This window comes from Phalaenopsis equestris, unplaced genomic scaffold, assembly GCF_001263595.1.
Source record: "Phalaenopsis equestris unplaced genomic scaffold, ASM126359v1 Scaffold000024, whole genome shotgun sequence".
NCBI classification, from domain to species: domain Eukaryota; kingdom Viridiplantae; phylum Streptophyta; class Magnoliopsida; order Asparagales; family Orchidaceae; genus Phalaenopsis; species Phalaenopsis equestris.
Window position 1 is genome coordinate 742,639 of NW_018164466.1, and position 24,603 is coordinate 767,241.

General features: G+C 36.5%; 1 protein-coding gene across 7 annotated transcripts in view; it reads left to right on the plus strand.

The window, feature by feature from the left end:
- The first annotated feature begins 2,662 nt into the window (after positions 1 to 2,662).
- Positions 2,663 to 24,603, plus strand: part of LOC110018551 (tetratricopeptide repeat protein 5-like) — a 100,742-nt gene continuing 78,801 nt past the window's right edge. Inside the window, exons 1-3 of one of the 7 annotated variants that reach the window (XM_020715899.1) lie at positions 2,771 to 2,878; positions 4,614 to 4,736; positions 4,834 to 5,049. In XM_020715899.1, coding sequence (XP_020571558.1) covers positions 4,854 to 5,049 — 196 coding nt within the window. In that variant the 5' untranslated portion in view covers positions 2,771 to 2,878; positions 4,614 to 4,736; positions 4,834 to 4,853. Of the gene's footprint in view, positions 2,879 to 3,491; positions 3,637 to 4,613; positions 4,737 to 4,833; positions 5,050 to 24,603 lie in introns of those variants that run through there. The other 6 variants (XM_020715897.1, XM_020715898.1, XM_020715894.1 and 3 more) reach the window with 6 other exon arrangements.

Genomic DNA, 24,603 nt, shown 5'->3' on the forward strand with positions numbered 1-24,603 from the left:
CTTAACGATCTATGCTCGTTATGATTATCATTACTCTATTCTTTGGTATCTAAATTGATTTGTTGATTGTTCGTCATTTCTTCTACAAGTTTGTGAAGCCTTTTCTATTTTATAATTCTCCTAATAGTTCTCTCTAGCTCATAATCGTAGGGTTCAAGTCCTGTAGATCCTAAGCTACACATTTGTTGAGTAAAGACTCAACTTGTAAGGTTTCACACTACACAAACACACAAAAATATTTTTTTAATTTTTTTTTAAAACAAAAAAGTGATTATACATAGAGACTAATAATACAGATTTCCAAGTTAAGGTCTAAATGGTTCAACTAAAATTATCCTAAGTTAACTACACCATCACTCCCCGATAACAACTTTAATTCCAAGTGCAAGGGTCTCGGGCAAGTATACGTGTCGCATTAGTAATATCAGATTTTGAGTCTGAAATAAAATCCCACGGGGAGTGAGGGAACTACAGTTAAAAGAAATTCTAGTATATTAGGTTTAGTTCTTAGCCTGAAATTGGAATTAAGTAGTGATTATACAAACTACTTCTATTGAATTGTAATCTAGTTTAAAGGTTAACTCTTACATAAATCTTGTTTATTCTAATTTGTTTGGTGATTATCAAGTTCCAAAGCTACTTTCCCTTGCAATGATTTAAGTGGTAGTGTAGAAAATGTAAAGTGTCAATTGTGAATGTGGCTAGTGACAAATTGAATCAACTCTTCTATTTACCCTCTATCGAGTGCATAAAGAAGTTTGATTAAATTGATTTTAATTCCTTAAATCCCAATTTGAACCCATCAAAGACTATATCACATTTGCATCTCCCTATAAAGTACTTACACCATACCCTATAGATCAATGTGAATAACCTAGTTGTTCTTCCATAACTCTCCCAAGGCATTATGGATCAAAACACATTTTAACTGATCACTTGACTAAAATGAAATTCAAAAGGTTATCCATCACATTCAAGATTAAAATCCAATTTTTGAAGCACTTTGCGCTCGTACACAACCTACTCAACCATTTTAAGGAAAAGTAAAAGAGATATATCCATATGAATTGTGTCATCCTTAGCTCTAAATCACATCTACTTTGCTCCACTTCTAAAATATGTTGTACCTACAAGAAAAATATATAAATAACTTTTTTTAAGTGTACTTTCATCATTAAAAATGCACAAAATATAAATGAATTCAAACATTATTTTTAACACATCAGTGAGCCTACAAGCTCGGAGTTAGGCTCGCCCAATGGCTCGGCTTAAAGAAAAAATATTTTAAAATCTTCACATAACGTTGAATTCAAACCTGCGCAGAAAAGTAAAATTTTAAGGTGTCACGCCAATTAAGCCATGTTTAATTTTTCTGATATATAAGGGTGTTAAAATATTTTATATTAAATGCATAATGTTATATATATATATATATATATATAAACAAATACAAGGTGGTCAAGATTTTACAATTTTCGGACAAAAATGTTGATCTAACTTGAAAATAGAGGGATAATTGAGATGCCACCATCAAAATTCAATAATACAACATGAATCTCAAGATGCAACATGAATCTCAATGCGAATTTTTTTAACTTAGATAAAAATTCATCTGAAAGTCTGATTTTAGCATACTTTAGGTTAAATTGATCAGCTCAACGAGATAAACATAGTGATACTAAAATTGGTCCAATCCGAGTCAAATCAATATATGATCAAGACACTAAACAACTTTTATAAGCTTTCCAGTATATTTGAAAGATCAAACAAATGCCGAATTTGACGAGCTTATGTAGAATCGAGCATCTCGACAAGATGAATCCAATATCACTTAAATTCCAACATTATTAAAACATTCAAATGTCTATTAAATACCGTCTTATCGAAGAAAACCCGCAAAGCCTTCCGATCAAAGTGGGTTATATTATTTAATTAATTACAACCAAGGCTCTATAAATATAACCATTCCAGGGGGGAGGAGAGCCTGATGCCTGAAGAAGAGCTCGATGCATTGAGAAAGTGCTGGAGACCAACATTACTCTTGCCATCGTCTACCACCGTTTGTTGGCCCTCGCAAATCATCATATGCAGCTACCTCTTCTTTGCAACAAGATCGTTCGTGCATTGACGTTCCAATTCATAGACCTTGTAACCCTCTCTTGTTTGTGGGATAGGGGGTCTTCGTGATCATCAATTTATATTGAATTTTTACAATTAGGCAAGACTTTATCACATTTTTCTTCTGAATTTTTCATGTAAAAACTCTCGGTGTCTCAACTCGTTGTTTCTTTAATTTGAGTGTGACTGAATCTTTGTACGATGTTAATACAATAATTTATTACTCTACGCCACGAATCTTCTAACACACATCAACACTTTTATTGCTCCTATATTTTAAAATATGATCATAAAATAAAAATTTAATTGCTAGTTGATTTATATTTTCAACCCAGATCTTATTATAACAAGTAATTTATATTTCTTAAAAAAAGGTTATTACTTGAGCAACTTAAGCTTTTATGTTGAACCAGTTTTTTAGTTTTTTTTAATTATACTGCTCTAATTAAATTCTAAAAGGTGCAATTAGAATTCAACAAAATGAATTCCATAGCAACAAATTAAAATATGAATTTAATTTAATTAAATTAGTATGTTGAGAAGGGGAAATCAGAAAGGCGCATAGAGAGCTTGATCAAATGAAAGGTGCATCTACCTGCATAAATGGCGGACATAGATTGCTGATTCATCACTCACTGATTTGTTCCGCCATTCTGCAGCAATCCCTCACAGAACTTCCATGATCAATGCTCTCCACGCTCCTCCCTGACGAACTCTTGGCCGCGTTCCGATAAGCTTTTCGCGACTCTATATCTTCAAGGTATTGATCGGGATCCCTACTGGTTTATTCCGTCGTTAGGTCCTTCTCCGTGTAAACGGCTATTTATTTCTCTATTTATTCAATCAGAGCATCCGATAGTGCTGTTCTTCATCAACGACATCCAAACTTTTGAGTTTATGAACGACATTTCAACTGTTGTTTTTCTTTCTCTTACTTAGGTGATAAATTCTTGCAGGGAAAAAAAATGATCAGAGGCCCCTTAAGATTTGATCAAGAGACAAGAGTGCTAGAAAATTATTCATAAACAACAAACAAAATTATATAAAAACAACTAGAGGGCCAAATCTTGTTTTCCAAAAAAAAAAAAAAACGGAGAGAGAGAGAGAGATGATTTATTTCTTGAGTCTGAGAAGACTTGTCTTTTGGGGATTTTATAGAACCGTCCTGCAGTGTCTGTAGAACAAAAGAAGAATATAACTTATATTTTATACAAAGGCCTTGTAGCGTTTATAATTTTTTTTTTATTCACGAGTGATTGCCCATCAATCCTCATTAGATTTTATATCATGACTTCACGAGCCCTTAGTTTAATTATTTTTTCTTTCTGCATCGTTTGGCTTAATTTTTTCTGTTGGTCCAATTTGGTTGCAAGGTAGGGGTGCAAACTGAGAAGTTGGCATGGGCACAGCTTCTTTGGTTAGCTCTATAACTGTGGAACATGTTTGTACTAATTTGGCGGAAGAAGTGGGATTATTGCACAGAGTTACTGAAAATTGGAACTTCCACTTCAGTTATAGGTTATGATCTCAACAAATAATTATCTCTGAAGTGATTAATCTTGTTTTCAATTAGATTGCACTGTTGGACTGCCAAACAATAGTGGGAAGAAGAGATAAAAGCAGTATGTAAACTAATCATGGGATCCCTTTTTCATTTTGTATTAATTTATAAGATTTATTGTTTTCATTTTGAATGAGAGTCAATGGAGTAGAGCTGTCCAAATCGGCCTTGCTTGCAATCATCTATTTGATTTATGTTCATATTTGAAGCGGGTATAAGTTTAATAATGACAAAAGTCTAGTTGAGATTTGATAATAACATATTGAAATGGCTTATATTACTTTTTGGGGAGATGAACCATGTGTTAGTTCATTACTTGCATGTCATTTTATATAGAATTTTCTCAATTGTGTTTTATATTGAGGCAAGTCTTACTTGGGGGCATGCTTGGGCTAAGTTTGAATGATGCCATTTTAGAGCTCCTATAATTATATAAAAACAACTAGATTTGAGTTTTGGAATTAAATTTTTTAAATTTTTATTAATGTTCACCAATAACTATCCAAATACATATTCTTTTAACATATTGTTCATAAAATCTAAAAGTAAAATAAGAGTCTTCATTTTGCATTTGCATATTGAATCTTCTTGATTTTTTGTATTCTTTTCGGATTGAGCCCTTATAGTTGGCTCATTGTTCACTTGAGTGGCATCTTAGGTCACCTAAGTTTTGGGTTTGGCCGATTCATGTTTTAACTTTCACTTGATGAATTTCATGATCTAACTGAATTTTCTTATGATCAGGCAAGAGCTTTTGCTATTTTGATGGACATTAAATAAGTTTAATTCTCGTCATACGTTCCATCAACTTGTATTGATTACATGCTTCCTTTATGTGTTTGTATTTGAATGATGACATTTAATTGGAAATTTTAATTTCTTATTTTTATTTGAATTTTAGTTACTTTGACCATTTCCGAATTATCTTCTCCAAGTTACAATGCTAGTTTAAATGTTTCAAAAAACCTGCTGACATCATTACTACTCAATATTGTGAAGTATCGTGCCATTTGTTGTGGACCTTTATTTTTGCCTAAACATTTGACTAGCTCGTTGGGTATGACTCAAAAACTTTAAACTTGATTTAAGTTTATATATTAAGAAGTTGAGATCCATAGAATGTTGCACAATTGGAGATGATTTTGGTATGGTAGTGAAGCTCATCTCGGTGCAGATGGCTCAACAAGTGGAGACAAGTGGAGGCAGCGGGCTGCCTGAACTTTCACCAATTTTGATGGTGGAGGCAGCTATTGATGAGCTTTATAACATCAGGGATACATTCTTTTCCAAGGATCCACAGGAGAAGAGTGCTTGCTTACAAAAACATGCCGACGCTGCTCTTGTTCTTGTGGACTCAGCTATCCCAATAGGTGTGGTATACTTCTTCTCCATCTTTTTTTCTCTCCCTTCAGAATAATGGTTTATTGGCTTGCAATTGTCACTTGAAACGGTAGTACTTAATGTGGTTCTGTTTAGCTGCTGAAGTCTTTCCCTTTCCCTTGTGATCCTTTCTTTTGGTTTTGTAGCTTATTTTATGGAGTGTAGAAAAAAAATAATAGTTTCATTCTTTAGTTTTTGTTGGTCTGAAGAACGTGGCATGTTCATCAGTATATTAGATCGCCAAACCATATTTTGTCCGATCATAAAAAATGCTTGCTGCATAGCATTGCTATTTTCTCTTAATGAGCGAGAGGATTTGTAGAGAAACTCATCCAAATCAGCTTATGCATTGATTGGAGAAGTTTTAGAGTTAGACGAATGCCGTGAAACATTTGTATTTGTTCTGTTAAACTTGAACTTATAATTTCGGAAGTACATGAAAATTTGAAGAGTTAAGTAAAAAGGTTCACAACAGGCTCCGACTCATCTTATTAATGGTTGCACCCATTATCTAATGTATCATTTTCTTTGCTAAAACTGTTTTTTTAAATTTTTTTTTTTGCTCTTAAAAAGCCAGCGTTAGGCTACTCCAATGTGATGTTACTGCGAAGCATGGATGCCAGGTAAAACCAATCTCCGACTACTTATGCTCATCATGACTCCTAATTCCTTGATTTAGGTATCTTTTCATATTGTTTGCTCATGATTGCTTAGTATCTCATGTTACGCTTCTCGACGACTCCTTCAACCAGTCAACATAAGTCGTAATAGAGGCAGTCTGATTCAATTGATTGAATACATCTACAACCTTCATTCTCGTATCATACTGACTATAATAGAGTAGAGATAAACTCAATTACTTAAATTTAACTAGGATAACACAACACATTTCCCATATTTACATAATTCTAGTAAAATCAAACTGCCTAAATTAAGTGGAAATAATCTAAAATATTTTATTTGAATATATCTATATAGTGCATTTAAGATTACATTAAACTTATTAGCAAATGGTATAAACTTCATCTATCGATTTACTTTGAAATTTCTTTATCATATAATATGATGTAGCACATCATGGTGGACCAAGGTGGGTCCATCAACACATGAGGTGGACTCGAGGGGGGCACCAAACACCAGTGTGGGACCTACTATTAGAGCCCAATCTAGGAGAATTGCTTTACAATCAGGAGGTCCATTTACCCGGAGTCAAGCTAAATGAAAATTATGAAGATTAACTTGAATGTGTTTCTTTATTATTTCGTTAATTTTTGTGTTTATTCCATGTTGTAATATGGGTGTTTAAGTGTTTGTTTGTGATTTTGTGACTTTATTTCATATAAGTGTTGATCACAAGTCATGATTCTTACTTAGGTGTCATATCTTAGGTGCAAGTCAAAGTCAAGCAAAAGGGGACGACCAAATAAGGAAGAAGGGTTGTATTGTGTCGACTAAGTCAAAGAGGCACTCTAACTACTCTAACTTCTCTCTGCTTTTGGTTTTTGAAATCTTTTGGGAACGAAATTCTTTGTATAAGTGATGCGGGGGTTTACTGAGATGCGGTATTGTAGTTGCTACAGTACCGTGGATGCCCAAAAAGATAGGATTCTCCCTTTCCAAATTTGTCGGCCCCCTTTCCTTTCCTGTTTCTCTTTCTATTTTTATTCCTTACCTATTTCTCTTAGTTTCCTATTTCTATTCCTTCATCTTCCATTCCTTGGCTTTTTCTATTCCCTTGATAATTCTATTTCTTTCCTATTCCAACTATTAGTGCCTATTATAAATATGTTTTTTGCTGTCTTAGGCGGGAGTTTTTTGGTCTTTCAGATATTAGATTTTTGTTAGTACAACCGCTGGAATCCATTTCCTCTTCGAGGGCTGTATCCGAGGACGAGTGGTGCTCCGACTATATCTTGTTCGAGGTGGTGATTTTCTCGAAGGGTTTGATTGCTGCTTTGACTGTAGCTCGACCCCGCAACGAATTTATCCCATTCAACTCCTTTGAAACTTCTTTCCAGCCATCCCCCTTACTGCCGCAGCCCTCGGACAACCCTCCCTTGGCAGTCCCATAGCCCACCACCCTTCCCTTTGCTGCTACCATCACCATATTCACTGCAGCCACTCGATAAAAGCCTTCATCACTGTTTTCCTGCAACAGCCTACCACCTAGCTGTTGGGATTAGTGGAGATTCGGCCCACTATAATAATTAGGAAGTAAATTTATGTCTTATTTGATTTCAGCCTGCATTGCCAACTTCCCTCTCCCCTTGACGCGGTCCCGCCAAATTCTTCCCGCGGTCTCGCCAACTCCTCACGCAGAACTGTGTAACCGCGTGAGATTTTTCCAAAGTTTGTCTCTTCAGGCTTCTTTCTCTTGTTATAAAAGGGGGCCCGCTTCTGACTATCTCACCATCCAAAATACTCTCTTCACAACCACTGGTAGAAAGGAGAAGAAAAGAAAAGCTTTTGTCCTTTTTCCCTTTGGACTCTTGTGCTAGGTGGCATAGGGGTTAGGGGATTCCTTTTGTTTTCCCTTCTTTTTCTTTTGGCTGTAACTTATTTAGAGAGAGGGAATAGAGAGAGAGGTGAAGAGAGAGAGAGAGGAAGGGAAAGAAAAATGGAGATTTTCTTTTGTAAATATCGAGGCGTTCGACGGTGTAATTTCCTCAAGTAGTAAAATCCTCTGCATCCCCGTGGACGTAGGTAAATTTGCCGAACCACGTATATCTTGTGTCGCCTTTTTTTCTGGTGTAATTTTTTCTTGAATTTTTTTCGCCTTACCGCCGTCATTTTTTCATAACAATTGATATCAGAGCCTCGGTTCGGATCTGAGGAAGAACGAGGACCGGAAACGAAGTGAAGGTTTCGAGGATCGAGAAGTTCAACGGTACGAATTTTGGATACTGGAGTATGCAGATAGAGGATTACCTCTATGGAAATAAACTTCATCTTCCACTACTGGGAAAACGACCGGAGAAGATGGAAGAAGCTGATTGGAATCTGTTGGATCGACAAGTTCTGGGGGTTATTCGATTAACCCTATCGAGGTCTGTTGCTAACAATGTCATAAAGGAGACGACGACGACAGATTTTATGGCGGCCTTATCAGGTATGTATGAAAAACCATCGGCGAACAACAAGGTGCACTTGATGAAAAAGTTATTCAACCTGAAGTTGGCGGAATGTGTGTCTGTTGTTCAACATTTGAATGATTTTAACACCATCACAAATCAATTATCATCTGTTGAAATTGATTTTGATGATGAGATACGTGCGCTGATATTATTGGCTTCATTGCCAAATAGTTGGGAAGCCATGAGGATGACAATTAGTAACTCTGCAGGAAAAATTAAACTGAAATATGATGATATTCGTGACTTGATTCTGGCTGAAGAGGTGTGCAGGAAAGATTCTGGCGAGAACTCAGGTTTGAGTTCAACACTGAATGTTGATTCCAGAGGTAGATCACAAGACAAAAATTCAAACATAGGAAGGTCGAAATCAAAGCACAGAAGCAAGAACAAGTCAAAACCTGGTCAGCAAGCAACCTGTTGGAATTGTGGCAAAACTGATCACATAAAAAACTGCAAAAATCCTAAGAAGATGGAGAACGTCAGTGCTAATATGGTATCTGAAGAATCATAGGATGCACTACTGTTGGTAGTTCATAGACTCATAGCCCCGTTGACGACTGGATACTGGAGTCAGGGGTTCCTTTCATACATCTCCTCAGCGATAGTTAATGAAAAACTATATTACAGGTGACTTTGGGAAGGTGTACCTGGTTGACGGAGCAGCTTTAAACGTGGTGGTGATGGGAGATGTTGAAATTGCACTCCCTAAAAAAACAAATGGATCCTGTAAAAGGTTAGACTGTTAGACATATTCCTGAACTGAAAAATATCTGTTGGCCAATCTGATGAGGTGGGCAGTTCGATAAGGGAGGACATTCAATAGTGTTCTCTGATAACACCTGGAAGGTTACCAAAGAAGCCCTGGTACCGACTCATGGTAAAAAGACTGGTACGCTGTATATGACCACCGATCTAATTAACAGTGTTGATACTACAGTTATAGAGAGCACAGTAGACATGCGACATTGCAAACTTGGACACATGAGTCAGAGAGGTATGACCGAGCTTCAGTCCAGAGGCAAGCTACCAGAACTGAAGTCAGTTGATCTCTTGGCATGTGTGAAAGTTGTATCATGGGAAAACAGAAGAAGACCAGGTTCCTGAAAGGTGCAGGGTATCAAAGGCTGTAAAACTAGAACTGGTACACACCGATGTGTGGGGGCCTTCTCAATTGGCATCTCTTGGAGACTCTCGCTATTACGTCACATTCATAGATGACCACAACAGAAATGTATGTGTTTACTTTCTGAAGTATAAATCTGATGTATTTTCTGTGTTCAAAACTTGGAAGACCACGGTTGAAACGAAGATAAATCTAAAACTAAAACTGAAATGTTTGAGATCTGACAATGGTGTTGAGTACATTGATGGTGGGTTCAAGGAGTACTGTGCAGCTCAGGGTATCAGAATAGATAAAACCATTCCGGGGACACCACAACAAAATGGACTTGCAAAACACATGAACAGAATCATCAATGAGCGTGCTAGGAGCATGAGATTGCATGCCGAACACCACCAACCTTCTGGGTAGATGCGGTCATCACTGCAGTTTACTTGATCAACAAAGGGCCATCCGTCCTATTAGACTGTAAATTACCTGAGGAGGTCTGGAGCGGCAAAGAGGTTAAATTTTCTCATCTTAAGACTTTTGATTGTCTTTCTTATGTTCTAATCAATCATGATGCACGTAACAAGTTTGAGGCTAAGTCAAAGAAATGTTATTTCATTAGCTATAGAGACGAAACATTCGGTTATCGTTTCTGGGATGATCATGATCGGATCATCAGAAGCAAAAATGTGGTCTTTAATGAGAAAATGATGTACAAGGACCATGCTAGTACAAAATATAAAGTAGCTCCTCAGGAGTCAGAGTTCGTGGAGTTTGACGATCTATCAGAGGTCAGAGAACAGGGCGGAGATGAGAATGACGAGGAGAATGGGTCCGGGCACCCATTCCTATTATTCCACAGTCAGGTTCAGAGTCATTCACTACTCCAGCCGCCGTTCATAGGTTAGTCAGGAGCAGACGTTCGCCACAGCGATACTCACCAACTTTGAACTACATCTTGCTGACAGACAGTGGGGAACCATAGAGCTATGAAGAAACCTTATCAGATGATAATTCTAGCAAGTGAGAGCTGACCATGAAGGAGGAGGTGAATTCCCTACTAGAAAATCAGAAATGAGGGCTGACAGAACTTCCACCAAGGAAGAAGGCATTGCATAACAAATGAGTGTATCGGGTAGTGTACCGGGTGAAGACCGAGCTTGATGGCAGTAAAAGGTACAAGGCCAAACTTGTTGCAAAAGGCTTTCAACAAAAACAGGGTATTGATTACTCTGAGATATTTTCTCCTGTGGTAAAGCTCACAACCATTAGGATGGTCCTAACTATGGTTGCTACCGAAGATCTATTCCTGAAGCAATTAGATGTGAAGACAACTTTTCTTCATGAAGATTTTGAAGAAAACATCTATATGCACCAGCCTGAAGGGTTCGTGGTACAAGAAAAAGTAGATTCAGTTTGCAGATTGAAAAAAAACTTGTATGACCTTAAACAAGCTCCCAGACAGTGGTACAAAAAGTTTGATAAATTCATGCTCAATGCAGGGTACAAAAGTTGCCAGACAGATCACTGTTGCTATGTCAGGTACTTTGACAATTCCTATATCATCCTGTTGTTATATGTGGATGATATGCTCATTGCAGGGGCAAATATTGATTAGATAAATAATCTCAAGAAGCAGATTTCAGAACACTTTGCAATGAAAGATTTGAGAGCGACAAAGCAAATCCTTGGCATGAGGATTGTCAGTGATTGAGTCAAGGGCACGTTGAGGCTTTCACAAGCTGAATATGTGAAACAAGTGCTTAGCAAGTTCAATATAGAAAAAACTAAGCCAGTTGACACACCCTTGGGCAGTCACTTCAGACTCAATAAAAATCAGTCTCTCAAGACAGAGGAGGAACAAAACTACATGAGTAAAGCTCCTTACGCTTCAGCTATTGGTTCACTCATGTATGCTATGGTCTACTCCATAGTCTACTCCAGACCGGATATTGCCCATGCAGTGAGAGTTGTGAGCAGATACATGAGTAATTCAGTTAAGGAACATTGGGATGCTGTGAAGTGAATCTTGAAATACCTAAGTGACTCTTCAAAAACTTGTATGTGTTTCTCAAGAAAAAACCTGGAGGTACTGAGTTATGTCGATGCAGATTTAGCTGGAGATATTGACAGTAAGAAGAGTACTACATGTTATGTTTATACTCTTGGCGGGGCTTATTGGCGGTACAGTAGTGTCATGAGACTCAAATCTACAGAAGACAGTTTCTTTGTCCATTACAGAAGCTGAATATGTTGCAGTGTCAGAGACCGCTAAGGAGATGACATGGCTGCAGAGTTTCTTGGCGGAATTGGGTAATGAGGTTCAGAAAGACACTCTCTACAGTGATAGCCAGAGCGCCATATTCCTAACCAGGAATCCAACATTTCAATCCAGGACCAAGCACATTCAGATCAGATATCATTTTATTCGATCATTGTTAGATGACAGACAGTTGCTATTTGAGAAAATTTGTGGAAGCAGGAATCCTGCTGATATGTTGACGAAGACCATTACACTTGAGAAATTGAAGTTGTGCTCAACTTCAGTTGGTTTTCTAGCTTGAAAACAGAGGTTTTGAGTTGTAGAGGTGGAGGACATCACACTTGAAGAAAAATGATGATGCAGCCAGAGGAAGATGCAGCTAGTGTCCTAGTCTCCAAGTGAAAAATTGTTGAGATTAGTGGAGATTCGATCCACTATAATAATTAGGAAGTAACTTTTATGCCTTATTTGATTTCAGCCTGCACCGCCAACTTCCCTCTCCACTTGATGCGGTCCCGCCAAATTCTTCCCGCGGTCCTGCCAACTCCTCACGCGGAACCGTGTAACCGCGTGAGATCTTCCCAAAGTTTGCCTCTTCAGACTTCTTTCTTTTGTTATAAAAGGGGGCCCGCTTCTGACTATCTCACAATCTAAAACACTCTCTTCACAACCACTGCTGGAAAGGAGAAGAAAAGAAAAGCTTTTGTCTTTTTCCCTTTGAACTCTTGTGCTAGGTGGCTTAGGGGTTAGGGGATTCCTTTTGTTTTTCCTTCGTTTTCTTTTGGCTGTAACATATTTAGAGAGAGGGGAAGAGAGAGAGAGAGGGGAAGAGAGAGAGCGGAAGGGAAAAAAATGGAGATTTTCTTTTGTAAATGTCGAGGCGTTCGACGGGGAAGAGAGAGAGCAGAAGGGAAAAAAAGGGAGATTTTCTTTTGTAAATGTCGAAGCGTTCGACGGTGTAATTTCCTAAAGTAATAAAATCCTCTGCAGATTCGTGGACGTAGGCAAATTTGCCAAACCACGTAAATCTTGTGTTGCCTTTTTTTATGGTGTAATTTTTTCTCGATCTGTTTTACGTTTTACTGCCATTGTTTTTTCGTAACACTAGCTCCCTCTTAGCTTGTTGCCATCCCTCGCTGTCATCTTCCAACACCCAACCAACCCCTTTTCTACTACCTCTTTGCTGTCCCAGTCTCATGGAATCCCTTCCCCCGCATCCTCGCTACTGTTCCAGCCTTGCCGAACCAGCTCCCTGCCACCTAATCACTGCCCCAGCCCATGCAACCGCCACATCGTAGCTCACAACCCTCCATCCTTCTCTATGTAGTCGATCGAAACTCCACTTCCCTTTCCAGTCGCACCCACTGCCAATTCACAACCACTTTCACCGGTCATCACGCTTGGGATCAACTTTAATTCAGTTTGTTAGTGCTGTGTGTTTGTTGTTGTATTTTATTTTTGTATTGATCTTGTAACTACTTATTTGCTTCAAATAATAATATTTCTTTTTCTGATGTGACTATATCATTTGGTATCCGAGCTAACCCAATTCTAGTCCTATTTTAGGATTCCCTAGCATCCGCCCCTACCAAGCCACATCCACAAAAAAAATTCTTTACTACCAACCACCTAACCAAAACCAAATTTGACCATAACCTAAATTTCCTTTGCTGATTTTCAAAATCAGCATCCCCAAATTAATTTTTTTACACCCTCATTTAGTCTCATACACCTTCTTTCACCTCCCACTCCAAACCCCAACCATGCCACCTGGGAGATACATGCTCAAGCTTACCCGGTAAGAGATACAACGGGATATTCGTTGACTTCAGCGGAAACTTGTGGTTATTGAGGTAACTCAGGGGGAGATTAGTCTCGACCAGAATCTGGAGAATCGAAGGGGAGCAAGAGATGATGATCTGAATCCCTTTCATAGGGGGGTCTCTAGTGATACAGAAGATCGACAACGACGCTTTGGATTTCAGTATTAGAGGAGACCGAGAGAAGAGCCGACATATGGAGAACGGGAGAATCTATAGATGTAGCGGGAGATCTAATGTCAGTTGCTATCAGCTTACTATAGACAAAAGATTTAGACTTTAGGTTTAGAAGTTGAGAGACAACATCACTGGGTGATCACCATGTCTAACAGGAAACATAAAACCTTAGGGTCTTACAGCTAAATTACACCCAAGAGAACATCCATGCTGACTGGGTCAGAGAAAAAAAATGATTCAGAGTGGAGTATAAGTGGAACTAATCCGCATCTCTAAATTTTTTTCATTCAAGAAGTGTTACAAGTGCAACAAATTTGGGCATGTTGAATCGAATTGCACAACCAGGGGGCTGATAAAAAATTTGGTAATCACATATAGACACTGAAGACAATGAGGGCACGAAGGAGGAGGATAAACTTCCCGTTGAGAAGGAAAAGATGCACATAGTTCCAAATGATCCCGGGGGAGAGACTCTAACCGACTTCACGGTAAGTGCTTAAAGTAGTCTTGAGTTAGAGGAACTGACACCAGAGACATGTCAATCCCATATAAGAAAAATTCAGACCATTCAGATCTGTAGACTCATTCGTGAGTTACCCCTACTAAGGTAGGTCCAACCCATCAGAAATGGGGTCCTTTTGTCCATGTCTTAGGAGCTTAACGGGGAAGGAAATTCTTTAATGAGATTCAGGTCCTATTAGTGAAGAAGAAGATGCCTCTCGTGAGTGGTTGCTATGAGAGTGGCCCATCCTACTACAAATTTTATCCCATAATTGATTTCTCTTGACATACTTGTTTATGCTACGTTTCACTGAGTTCGAGAAGTGAAGAAACAAGTTTCTGACTTAAGGGTTTGAGAGTTACGTCGTGGAAACCTACAACTATATGCAACTCTAGCTCAGGATGTGCCAAAAAGGCTGCATATTTCTTCTATCAAGATAAGCAATGGAATGAGAACACTTACATAATTGACCTGCCATGAGACCGCAATGTTTGCACCACGTTCAATGTCACGAACCTGATTTTGTACTACGAGGACCCCGAAGCTTCGTCAAATAAAGTCGAAGCTCCCCCCAACCCCGGGAGATTTTCACGGGAGCTTACTGCAGATGCCCAAAGGGAGAGGATCCTCCCTTTATAAATCTACTTCCCTTCCTTTCCTATTTCTATTACTTACCTATTTCTCTTTCTTTCCTATTTTATTCCTTCCTCTTCTATTCCTCGTCTATTTATATTCCCTTCATAATTCTATTTTCTTCTTATTCTGATTCCTTTCTATTTTAACTATTAGTTCATATTATAAATATGTTATTTGCTGTCTTAGAGGTGATTTTTTGGGTTTTCCAGATTTTATATTTTTGTCAGGATAGCCGTTGACGTCGGTTTTACCCTTTAAGGGATGTATTCGACGACGAGTGGTGCTCCGACTATATCTCATCTGAGGTGGTGACCTTCTCCAGTGGTGTTCCGGTTGCAGTTTGATCCTGCGGGAATATTTATCCCATTTAACTCCTACGAAACTCCTTTCCAGCCATCCCTCTTGTTGTTGCAGCCCCCATACAACCATCCATTAGCTGTCATGCATCCCACCACCCATCCCTTCGCCGCTGCCATCACCATATTTGCTGTAGCCACCCTACAAACACCCTCCTCGCTGTTTTCCTGCAATCGTCTGCCACCTTGCTCCCTCCCGCCTTGCTGCCATCCCTTGTCGTCGCCTTTGAACACCCAACCAACTATTTTACTGCCACCTCTCCGTTGTCCTAGCCTCATGAATTTCCTTAACCCACTTCCTAGATGTTGTTCTAGCTTTGCCGAACCAGCTCCTTGCCACCTAATCACAGCCCAAGCCCATGCAACCCTCACCGCAGTTCACAACCTCCCAAGCTTCTCCCTGCAGTCGACCAACATTCTTCTTCCCTTCTTGATCGCACCCACAACCAATTTACATCCTCTTTCACCGGTCACCCCCTCTCGGGATCTGCTTTAATTGAGTTTGTTAGAGTTGTGTGTTTGTTGTTATGTTTCCTTTTTCGTTGTGATATTGCAACTGCTTATTTGCTTTGAATAATAATATTTCTTGACTCGAAATTAACCCGCTAACTTGAAATTGACCTGAGATTGACTCAAAATGACCCAAATTTGACTCACTCATCTATTGGCCTAAATATCCCTTATATACTCAAATATGTTTATTCTATTATTGGAATTGATTCTCTCGACTAACCTCAAGTTCAAAAAAACTCATTCTCAACAAAACTTCTAATATTTGAATAGTTTTTTTTGATTGTCCATTTGTCCGTGGATGAAATTTTATGCTAACATGTAATTTAGTGTCCTGTCTTTCATTAATATCCCTCCACAGACTTAATATAAACCTGCAATCTTTGTCTGTATGATAATCACCTTTACAAATAATTTTGCTGATTTTTTATAGAATTAGTTTGACGAATATGTAAGAAATGTGTTCACTTTGTTAATTTATTAATTACCACTTAAATACAGTCATGTTGTGTCTTTATCTTAGAAAATCTTTTAAAACATTCATTGTTATATTTTTATATTTCCACTCGAATATTGGCAGTGGTTGTCACCTGTCACCAGGTTTTTTGTGTTATGCTTTAACTACCAGATAGGCTTCACATTTGGCTGGTCTTCTACATTTTTCTTCATTCAAGGCCACTAAAGTATTGATTTTAAGTGTTTATATATTTTTGTGCACTTTGGATTAATTGAATAACTTGAATTATCAGCTTGATGCAGAATCTCCTGGATTAAATATGATTTTATTTTTTTTGTATCCACAATGCAATTAACTTCTAGCAACACTTTGCTCATCAATGTTGAGATCATTTTTTTCACTTGTCTGCACTTGGTCAATTAACTTTTGATAGTATTTGCTGACTTTTGTGTAACTTTGATTCTATTTTCAAGAGTAGAGTGAGCATTCGTATGCTATAAGTTATTTGTGCTGTAATCACTCTATATTCTGATTTCAAGTTGCAGAGCTATCATATCTCTGATGTGTTTTGCTTTATGAGTTACTAATCAATTTTTCTGCCCAATAGATTATTTATTTAATGTATCAGTAACCAGATTGTGATTTCCATGAATATTGTATTTTCAGATCATAATCATATCAATTTTGACCATCATTTCTATCTCAAATTCAAATTCTTTTATTGTATATTGTATTGATTATTGATTATAGCCAGCGAATATTTCACATTCTACCATCTAGAAATAATCCCTCCAAATTTTTGTCAAAGCAAAATATAATTACATCTAACTTTATCATGTGGCTTCAACTGTATGGATGCATAAACAATTACATTTTTGTTTTGCATTAGAACACAACCAGAACTTTGAAGAAGCATTATTATATTTATAATTCTTCTGCTCTAGAAGGAATTGCTAGCATTGGTGCAGATGTCAAATATTTCCTCGGTTCTAAGAAGGTCTATGCATTCATCAGTCAAATCAAATTTAACATTATTTCTGGTTAGTCTGGATAAATTCAGTGCAATATATAAAAAATTATTTGCAAATCTTTTGTAGTAACCAACTAACCACAAAAAAATTGGATAATTCTAAAAATTACATTTTTTAAAATTTAAATACTTTAAATAATCAGCTTAAAATTTTTTTCTTAAAAAAAAATTACAAATATTTTATGAAGATTCACATACATATCAAATATCACTTAGTTTTTATGGATTTTCTTTTCTGCTATCAAAACTTCAATTTAAACTCCTATATATTTACATATCTAACTTCAAAATTTAATTTTATGAAAAAAATGCCAAATGGTGAAGTTGCCAAGTATCCGAGAGAATTTGCATGCATGTCACATTGCAACACATGTCGTCACATTAAGTGATTTTACCTATTTAAAATTTTAATTTATCGATTTAAATATTAAATATTAAAATAAAAATGGTATTTTTCAAATTTATCCAAATAATTTTGACTTTAGTCACACTTTGATCTTTGCCATGCTACCAAATATGAAATATCACTTAGTTTTTATGCATTTACATATCTAATATCAAATATCAATTGATTTTTATATATTAAAATTTATAAAAAAATGACTTTATATTTGCATACATATTAAATATCACCTAGTTTTTATCTATTTAATTATCTAATATCAAAACTTCAATTTAAAATCCTATCTATTTACATGTATAATACTAAAATTTAAATTTTTGAAAAAAAATGCCACGTGTCAAAGTTGCCAAGTATCCGAGAGAATTTGTCATGTGTGCACATGGCGACACTTATTGCCACGTGATAAATTGATTTTATCAGTTTAATTTTGTTAAAAATTTATTGATTTAAACTATTAATTTTAAAAAAAATGTATCTTTTAAATTTATCCGAATAATTTTGATTTTAATCACACTGATCGATCTTAGCCATTCTACCACTACTCTCATTTTTTTCGGATGCATAAATTTACTTGCACCACTAATGATATCCAAAAAAAGAAGAAGCAATGCTCTTTATTCAATAAAAATGATATCCAAAAAAAGAAGAAGCAATGCTCTTTATTCAATAAACAATTTGTGCTCCCTCAATAAGTTTCAAACTCTCCTTAAATGTTTGGCATGATTGTCTTGATTCTTGAAATAGACAATATATCATTGATACATAGTATCACAAATTAATTAACAGAAGATTTAAAAATTATATTCTTGATGTCCATAAATATTGCTAGGGCACGACTTTAGTTAACCAAAATCACGATATTCTTTGACCGAATTTACATCTAAAAAATTTACTAAACAATTTGGGCTCCCTCAACAAGTTTAAAACGATCCTTAAATGCTTGACGTGATTATCGTGATTCTTGAAATAGACAATATATCATTGATAAATACTATCACAAATTGGTGAATAGAAGATTTAAAAATTATATCCATAATGTCCATAAATATTGTTGGGGAATTAGTTCACCGAATTGATATAATCGGAGATTCATAATGCCTATACCTCAAATTAATAATACCTAGATCTCAAATTAATCTTATGAAACTACAAAAGCTCCAAACAAATTATTCAATTTATGAAGATGATATTTTTCTATTTAACCACCTGTAGTCAATGCACAGATGCTTGAACTTTTTTCTTCTTAAGGAACAAAACATGTGCCCTCCATATGGGTATATTGGGTATGATGAAACCCTTCTCAATCAGCTCTGATGACTATCATTTCAATTCTTGTAACTCTTTAGGAGCCATTATGTACAATATTTTTGTCATAGATCTAGTTTCTGGTTGAACATCAATTGTAAATGCTATTTTTCTTTTTGGTGCAAACTAAGAAGTCTCTAAGGGAAAACGTAAACAAATTCATTCACCATTGGAATAGTAATTATGTCCCAAATTGCTTCTTTAACTCTTCTAATTTAGCCAAAATAATAATTGCCTAACTTTTATACATTTGTTCACCTTATTTAATTGGTCAGTGATGTTATTGTTCTTTTCACCTTGGAACTAAAATGACTTGGGCAAATCAAATTTTTGTTCTTCCAGCATTCTATAGCAGTGGCATAGTATTTTACCAACCAATTCATGACCAAAGCACTTCAATTTTAGTTAAAAGTAACATGATAAAATCAAATCTGAAATTTCTACCGGCTATCATAATATCCACAAAAAATTACTAGACGATGGCATGATATCAACATCAAAAGTAGAATAAATATGCTGTTGATGTAATTTGTGACAAAACAACCCAGAGATAATTGAGTTTGATATGCCAAAATCAAAAGTATTTTAGTTGGGATATTTAAATACTATTCATGGCAAGACCTGAGCTTGAAATTACTTAGGCAGGAACTGAAGGTCGGACGGAGGAAACCTATCTAATAGTTTCATTTCATCACAAAAATAAAAATCCAAAATATAAAGGAGCCATTGTATTCATAAAACTGTATTTGTAGCAAATTATTTATATTTAAACATTTACATTCAAACAAAAAATAAATTAAACTGCAATACCTATCTGCTTGCGCTCCTTGGCGCTTGTACACACACCCTCTGGGATCTATTTAATTTACAACTAGTTTTCCTTTAAAAATGTTAGCAATTATGGTTTGAGTTGAGACTACTCAGTAGATAAATGTTTCTAAATTATAATGATTCTCATTTTAAAATATTTTTTTAAAAGTGCGGTTACAGTAAAAACTGTGCAGTAAAGAAAAAATTTCATTTTTTTCATTTATTTAGGTTACACTTTTCATATTTGAGAGTTACCGTCTAAATATATGCTTAAATAAAAATATGTTTGATAATTTCAAACCCATCATAAAAGCAGACAATCCATTTTCATTTTTGTTTCCATTTCCATTTTCGTTTCTATTTCATGCACGGTACAATGTATTGTCCTACTAGTATCATCTCGGGCTGAGTCCCATATGCATGTATATATCATATTTTATTTGTTTTTATCTTGCATTTAATATTTACAAGGAAACATACTTTACACTTTAAAAATAAAAGCCGGGAAACAATAAAAACATAAGTAAAGTGACAAGACTATTGTAAAATAAAAACACATTACCCACCTCAACGATAAATCCAATTCTTTTTCTGAACCTATGATTATATATTAGGCTTAATTAATTTTTAATAACACATCATATTTAATTAGTTTAAATCAATTTTTTTGACCCTCTTTCTCAAGAATTCTAACCTAACTAATTAGATATTTTTATTTTCCATTTCTATCTAATTAAATTATTAGTTAATGTTAATTAATATAAACACTTTCCTAAGTTGCTTTTAATATTGACACTAACAATTTATAATTAAGTTAAATACATTCTAAGACAATTAATATGACTTCTTAAATCTTTTTTTGCAATTTAACACAATTTAATGAAGCAAATAATAATTAAATGTGAAATTCAGAGTTTATACATGAAATTTCTTTCCTTAACAAAGTTCTGTCCTGCTTAATTGTTTTAGCCAATCACCTTTAAATAATTTAAAAGAAATTTAAGTACACATTTGACTCTCTAAATTAAAATTCAATTATCTGATTTAATAATTAAAAAAATATCACTGTACATTTCCTTTGTCTTCCCTCAAATAATCAAACCGAGTCACGCTCTGTCTAGTTCGCCCGAACGCAAAGCTCTTTCGACGTCTTCTTAGCTTCCAAATCTCTAGATTGAGCTTCCTACATGCCTCATGAGAGGTAGGTAGCTGCTTGCACCTCTCCTCCTCTCAGCTGACGAAATAGAGCACCGAAAGGCTTGATCGATGCGTACGAGTGGTTTTCAACTTCGCTCGTCTTTCCTCCCAGGTTCGCAGGGCCGCTAGAATGTAGTTGACGCAAGAGGGAAGTTCGTGTGAGTTGTTCGATCACTCCAGGTAGACGATCAAGCTTTCCCCTTCTTTCTCCTTTCCTTTACTACTCGCGGGACTCGACAGGGTCTGTCGAGCTCTCTATCAAGAATGGTGTGGAGGGAAAGGAAGTTTTTTGTAAGTTTATCATATTCTTTTCTTCTTTTTTTTTCCTCTAACTCACTCTCTCGTTATCTCGGAATTCTCGTGTCTCTCTTGTGCTCCTTTCGCGTGAGTGAGATCGAATGAGAGCAGACGCGGAATAAACCTCGTCTTAATGCTCCCATGAGCAGTGTGATCTCACTCGAACGACACCTGCACAGTAGGTGTTGTTACCAACGAAGTTATTATTATTTTTTTAAATTGTGTCTATTATTACAAGTCATGCCTGTCACATTATTTGATAATTCTCTAGCCTATTAAGATATCAAAGCAAAATCGTGTTGGTACTGTTCTGCCTCCAGATTATTCGCCTATTTTCTTTAATACTGGTTTGCTCAAAATATGCCTTCCACCACTAGCTTGCTCTATTTTTTGAATCACTCTTTGTACCCTGTCACCTTGGACAACCGTTGGTTAATTTCGTTTTATATGGCCTTGTTCTCTACATAGATAGCGCTTTCCAGTTATCAATAAGCATTTCTCAGAATGTTTCTTCTCACAAGTGGTACCAGCTGATATCAATAGCGGACCTCATTGTTGATGTTGTTTCTAAGCCCTCTTAATAAAATTTTAATTTTAAAAGACTTCTTAATAATCTTTTAATTTTTAAAATGATCTGTCAACATCTAATGGTTTTTTTTAATTACTAATTCCCAAATTTTGTCTCGACATCTCCATATCCTGCTCCAGAAGTCTAGCACCTTCCACTCACTCGCAAAATATTTGATATGTAGAGGAATCTGTAATACCTACTTTTGACCAAATCAGATAAATTAAATTTATTTTAAAATATACCCTATTTTTCATATTCCCCAAAATTTATCCAAACTATTTTTATTAAAATTTTCATTTTATACTGATCAAATTGATATATATTAGTTTACATGAACTATTAATATGATTAAATTTCTAAAAACAAAATTTTAAATTAATTAAATCTAACTTATTCACTTAACTAAATTAATCTCTTTTAAACATCACTATAGGAATATACAATTTTCTACTTTAATAAGCATGCATCAGTTGAATGAAAATGATGGGTTGATATTGGTTGATACTAGCTTATATTATTTACACATAAAATAAGTATACTTATCAATATATTTACACTTATGCGCGCGCGGTGTAGTTTTCCCTTCCTTAGTAGTCTAGGATCTAGCCGTAGTACCTTTCTGTCGACTACTCCTAGCAAACTAGTGAATGAGCCCTCCCCATTAGCAATTCTGGACTTTTCTTTGCTCGACTTGACTTTCCATGTAGTAGTCTTGACCGCTATTGCTTAGCAGGTAAGACTACTCCGAAGGAACTCAGAGAGCATTCCTATAGGACTACCGGCCTTAGGATTGACTTTAATCGTTGATTTGGCGCCGCTGCGCTCTTCGCCGTCCTGTTTAATCGAATTCGAGCCGAAATTTTGGTAGGATTTGGACCGCGACGCGTTTTTAACCCGATCGACGACAAGGTTACCCGGATGACTCCGGATGACGAAATGGACGGCGCCGATGCTTCCGGAACATCGATTTTGCTTAGGGGGACGTTCGTTTCATTGCGACGGCGCGTCTCGGGGAAAATACCTATTTAAGTGTTAATTATAATAATAAATAATATATTATTATTAGTATTATTATAATTAATAAAATTATATTAAAATCCTTAATCTAACCCCTCTCCCTCCCCGCCTCATTCTCTCGAACCTGTGGGCCTGTCTCAGCCCTAGGTTAGCTCGTTCGATCGCCTGGCCCGCTCCTTCGTGCCGTCGGAGGAGGGGGGCTTCGTTCCCGTGTTCGCCTCTCGAAGTCTCGCAGACGCCCATCCCTCGTATCCTATCTTCTGCGTTATGAGTTCGATCTTCTTTGCCGCAGATCGTATCCTCTGCGCTCGATCTCTCTGTCGTATCTTCTTAATCATTCTTCTCCTTCTTAAACTTAGTCTTGGTAGCCCTAGGAAAAAGGCCGAAAATTTCTAAAGAAGGAAACCCTGCCATTTTTCTTTCCCACTCACTTTTTTGATTTTCTAGTGCTTGAATTGGTTTCCTCTTGGTGTTGGAGGAGTAATTGAAGTTGGAGAGTGCCTTTAGAGTTCTTGTTTTACTTTCTTTTTGCTTCAAGGAGGTACCTTCTCCCCTTTTGTGCTTTGCCCTGTTTTCAGTTTTGCTCTATGCCGAGTCTCTGTTAGCATGGTACACTGGATAATGAACTCGGTGCACTGGACGATATAGCATGCTACTCTAGTATTGCACCTATATTTTGAAATATTTGTCACTTCAGCATGCGAAAGATAGAAATGTGAGCATGTTATAGGAGTTAGGTTTGATTATTTGCTTAAAATGATGAAAGTATGACAAGTTATTAGCTCCTCTCTTTTCTTTTTGTTCATCTGTGAATAAGAAGGTTGAAACGTGGCTTTGAGATAATGTTAGCTCCTCTTGCAAGCATGTTAGGATATGTATCATGAAGCTTTTCATTTATTCTTATCTAGCATGAGACATTGGAATGTTTTATTTGATCTTTTACAATTGTGGAAGGCTCGGTTTTAGCATCTTAAATTCCTTTTTGGCTTAAAAATGCATGCTAAGTTCACTTTGATTTAGGAAAATGTTCTATAGTTTGCTTTAATAATTTGGTTTGGCTCCTCGAGGGGGGAGGCATCTTTCATGCTTGGATGCTTGAGGGAAGTTGATTCATGCTTAGAACAATTATATTGGTGGCCTAAAAATACTTTCCATGACACTGTTATAGTTTAAAACCTATTTTGGCTCCATTTACTGATGTTTTAAAGGCATGTGGACTGTTCTTTGGCCTTGAATGACTCGGTTTTTTTTTGGGTTTTTGTTGGTGCTCGGTTTTAATTTCAGGAGCATGGGATGTTGATTTTTGGGTCTTGACTTTCGTTGAGGTATTGAAGCTTTTTTACTAGCTTTGAGAATTTCGTTTTGGCCCTTGCTGGTTTTCGGTTTGCCTAAAAATGGCTGGGTTTGGATTTGCTATCATATACTGCATTTGATTAGCCTTTAAAACTTTGATTTGATCTCTTTAGGGGCTCGGTTTTCATCTTGGAAGGGTTGGAGGCTGGGTTGTGGATTAAGAGCTTGTCTTGGGTATATGAGCTTTACTTGTTAACCTTGAGAAATTTATGCCTGTTGTGATGTTTATTCCTGTCCCTGCTCCATAGTTGTGGGAATGTTCGGTTTTATTTGCTTTAACCCCTATTTGGGAGCTCAGTGTTATCTTGTCTTGTCCCTACCCGAGGAGTGGTTTGGGTTTAATTTTTGTTTGCCTTAGTCCCTACCCGAGAAGGTTTAAGGCTTTGTTGTTGTTGTTGTTGTTGTTGTTAGTCCCTACCCGAGAGCCCATGATTGGTGCCTTATACTTGTCCCTACTCGAGAGTTTTGGTGGCTGCCCTTTGCTTGCTTCTATCCCTTACCCGAGAGCTTGCTGGGGGCCTGTTTATGCCTTGTTCTGGCCCTTAACCGAGAGCTCGTTGGGAGCCTGTCTTGTGCCTTTTTTCTGCTCTTACCCGAG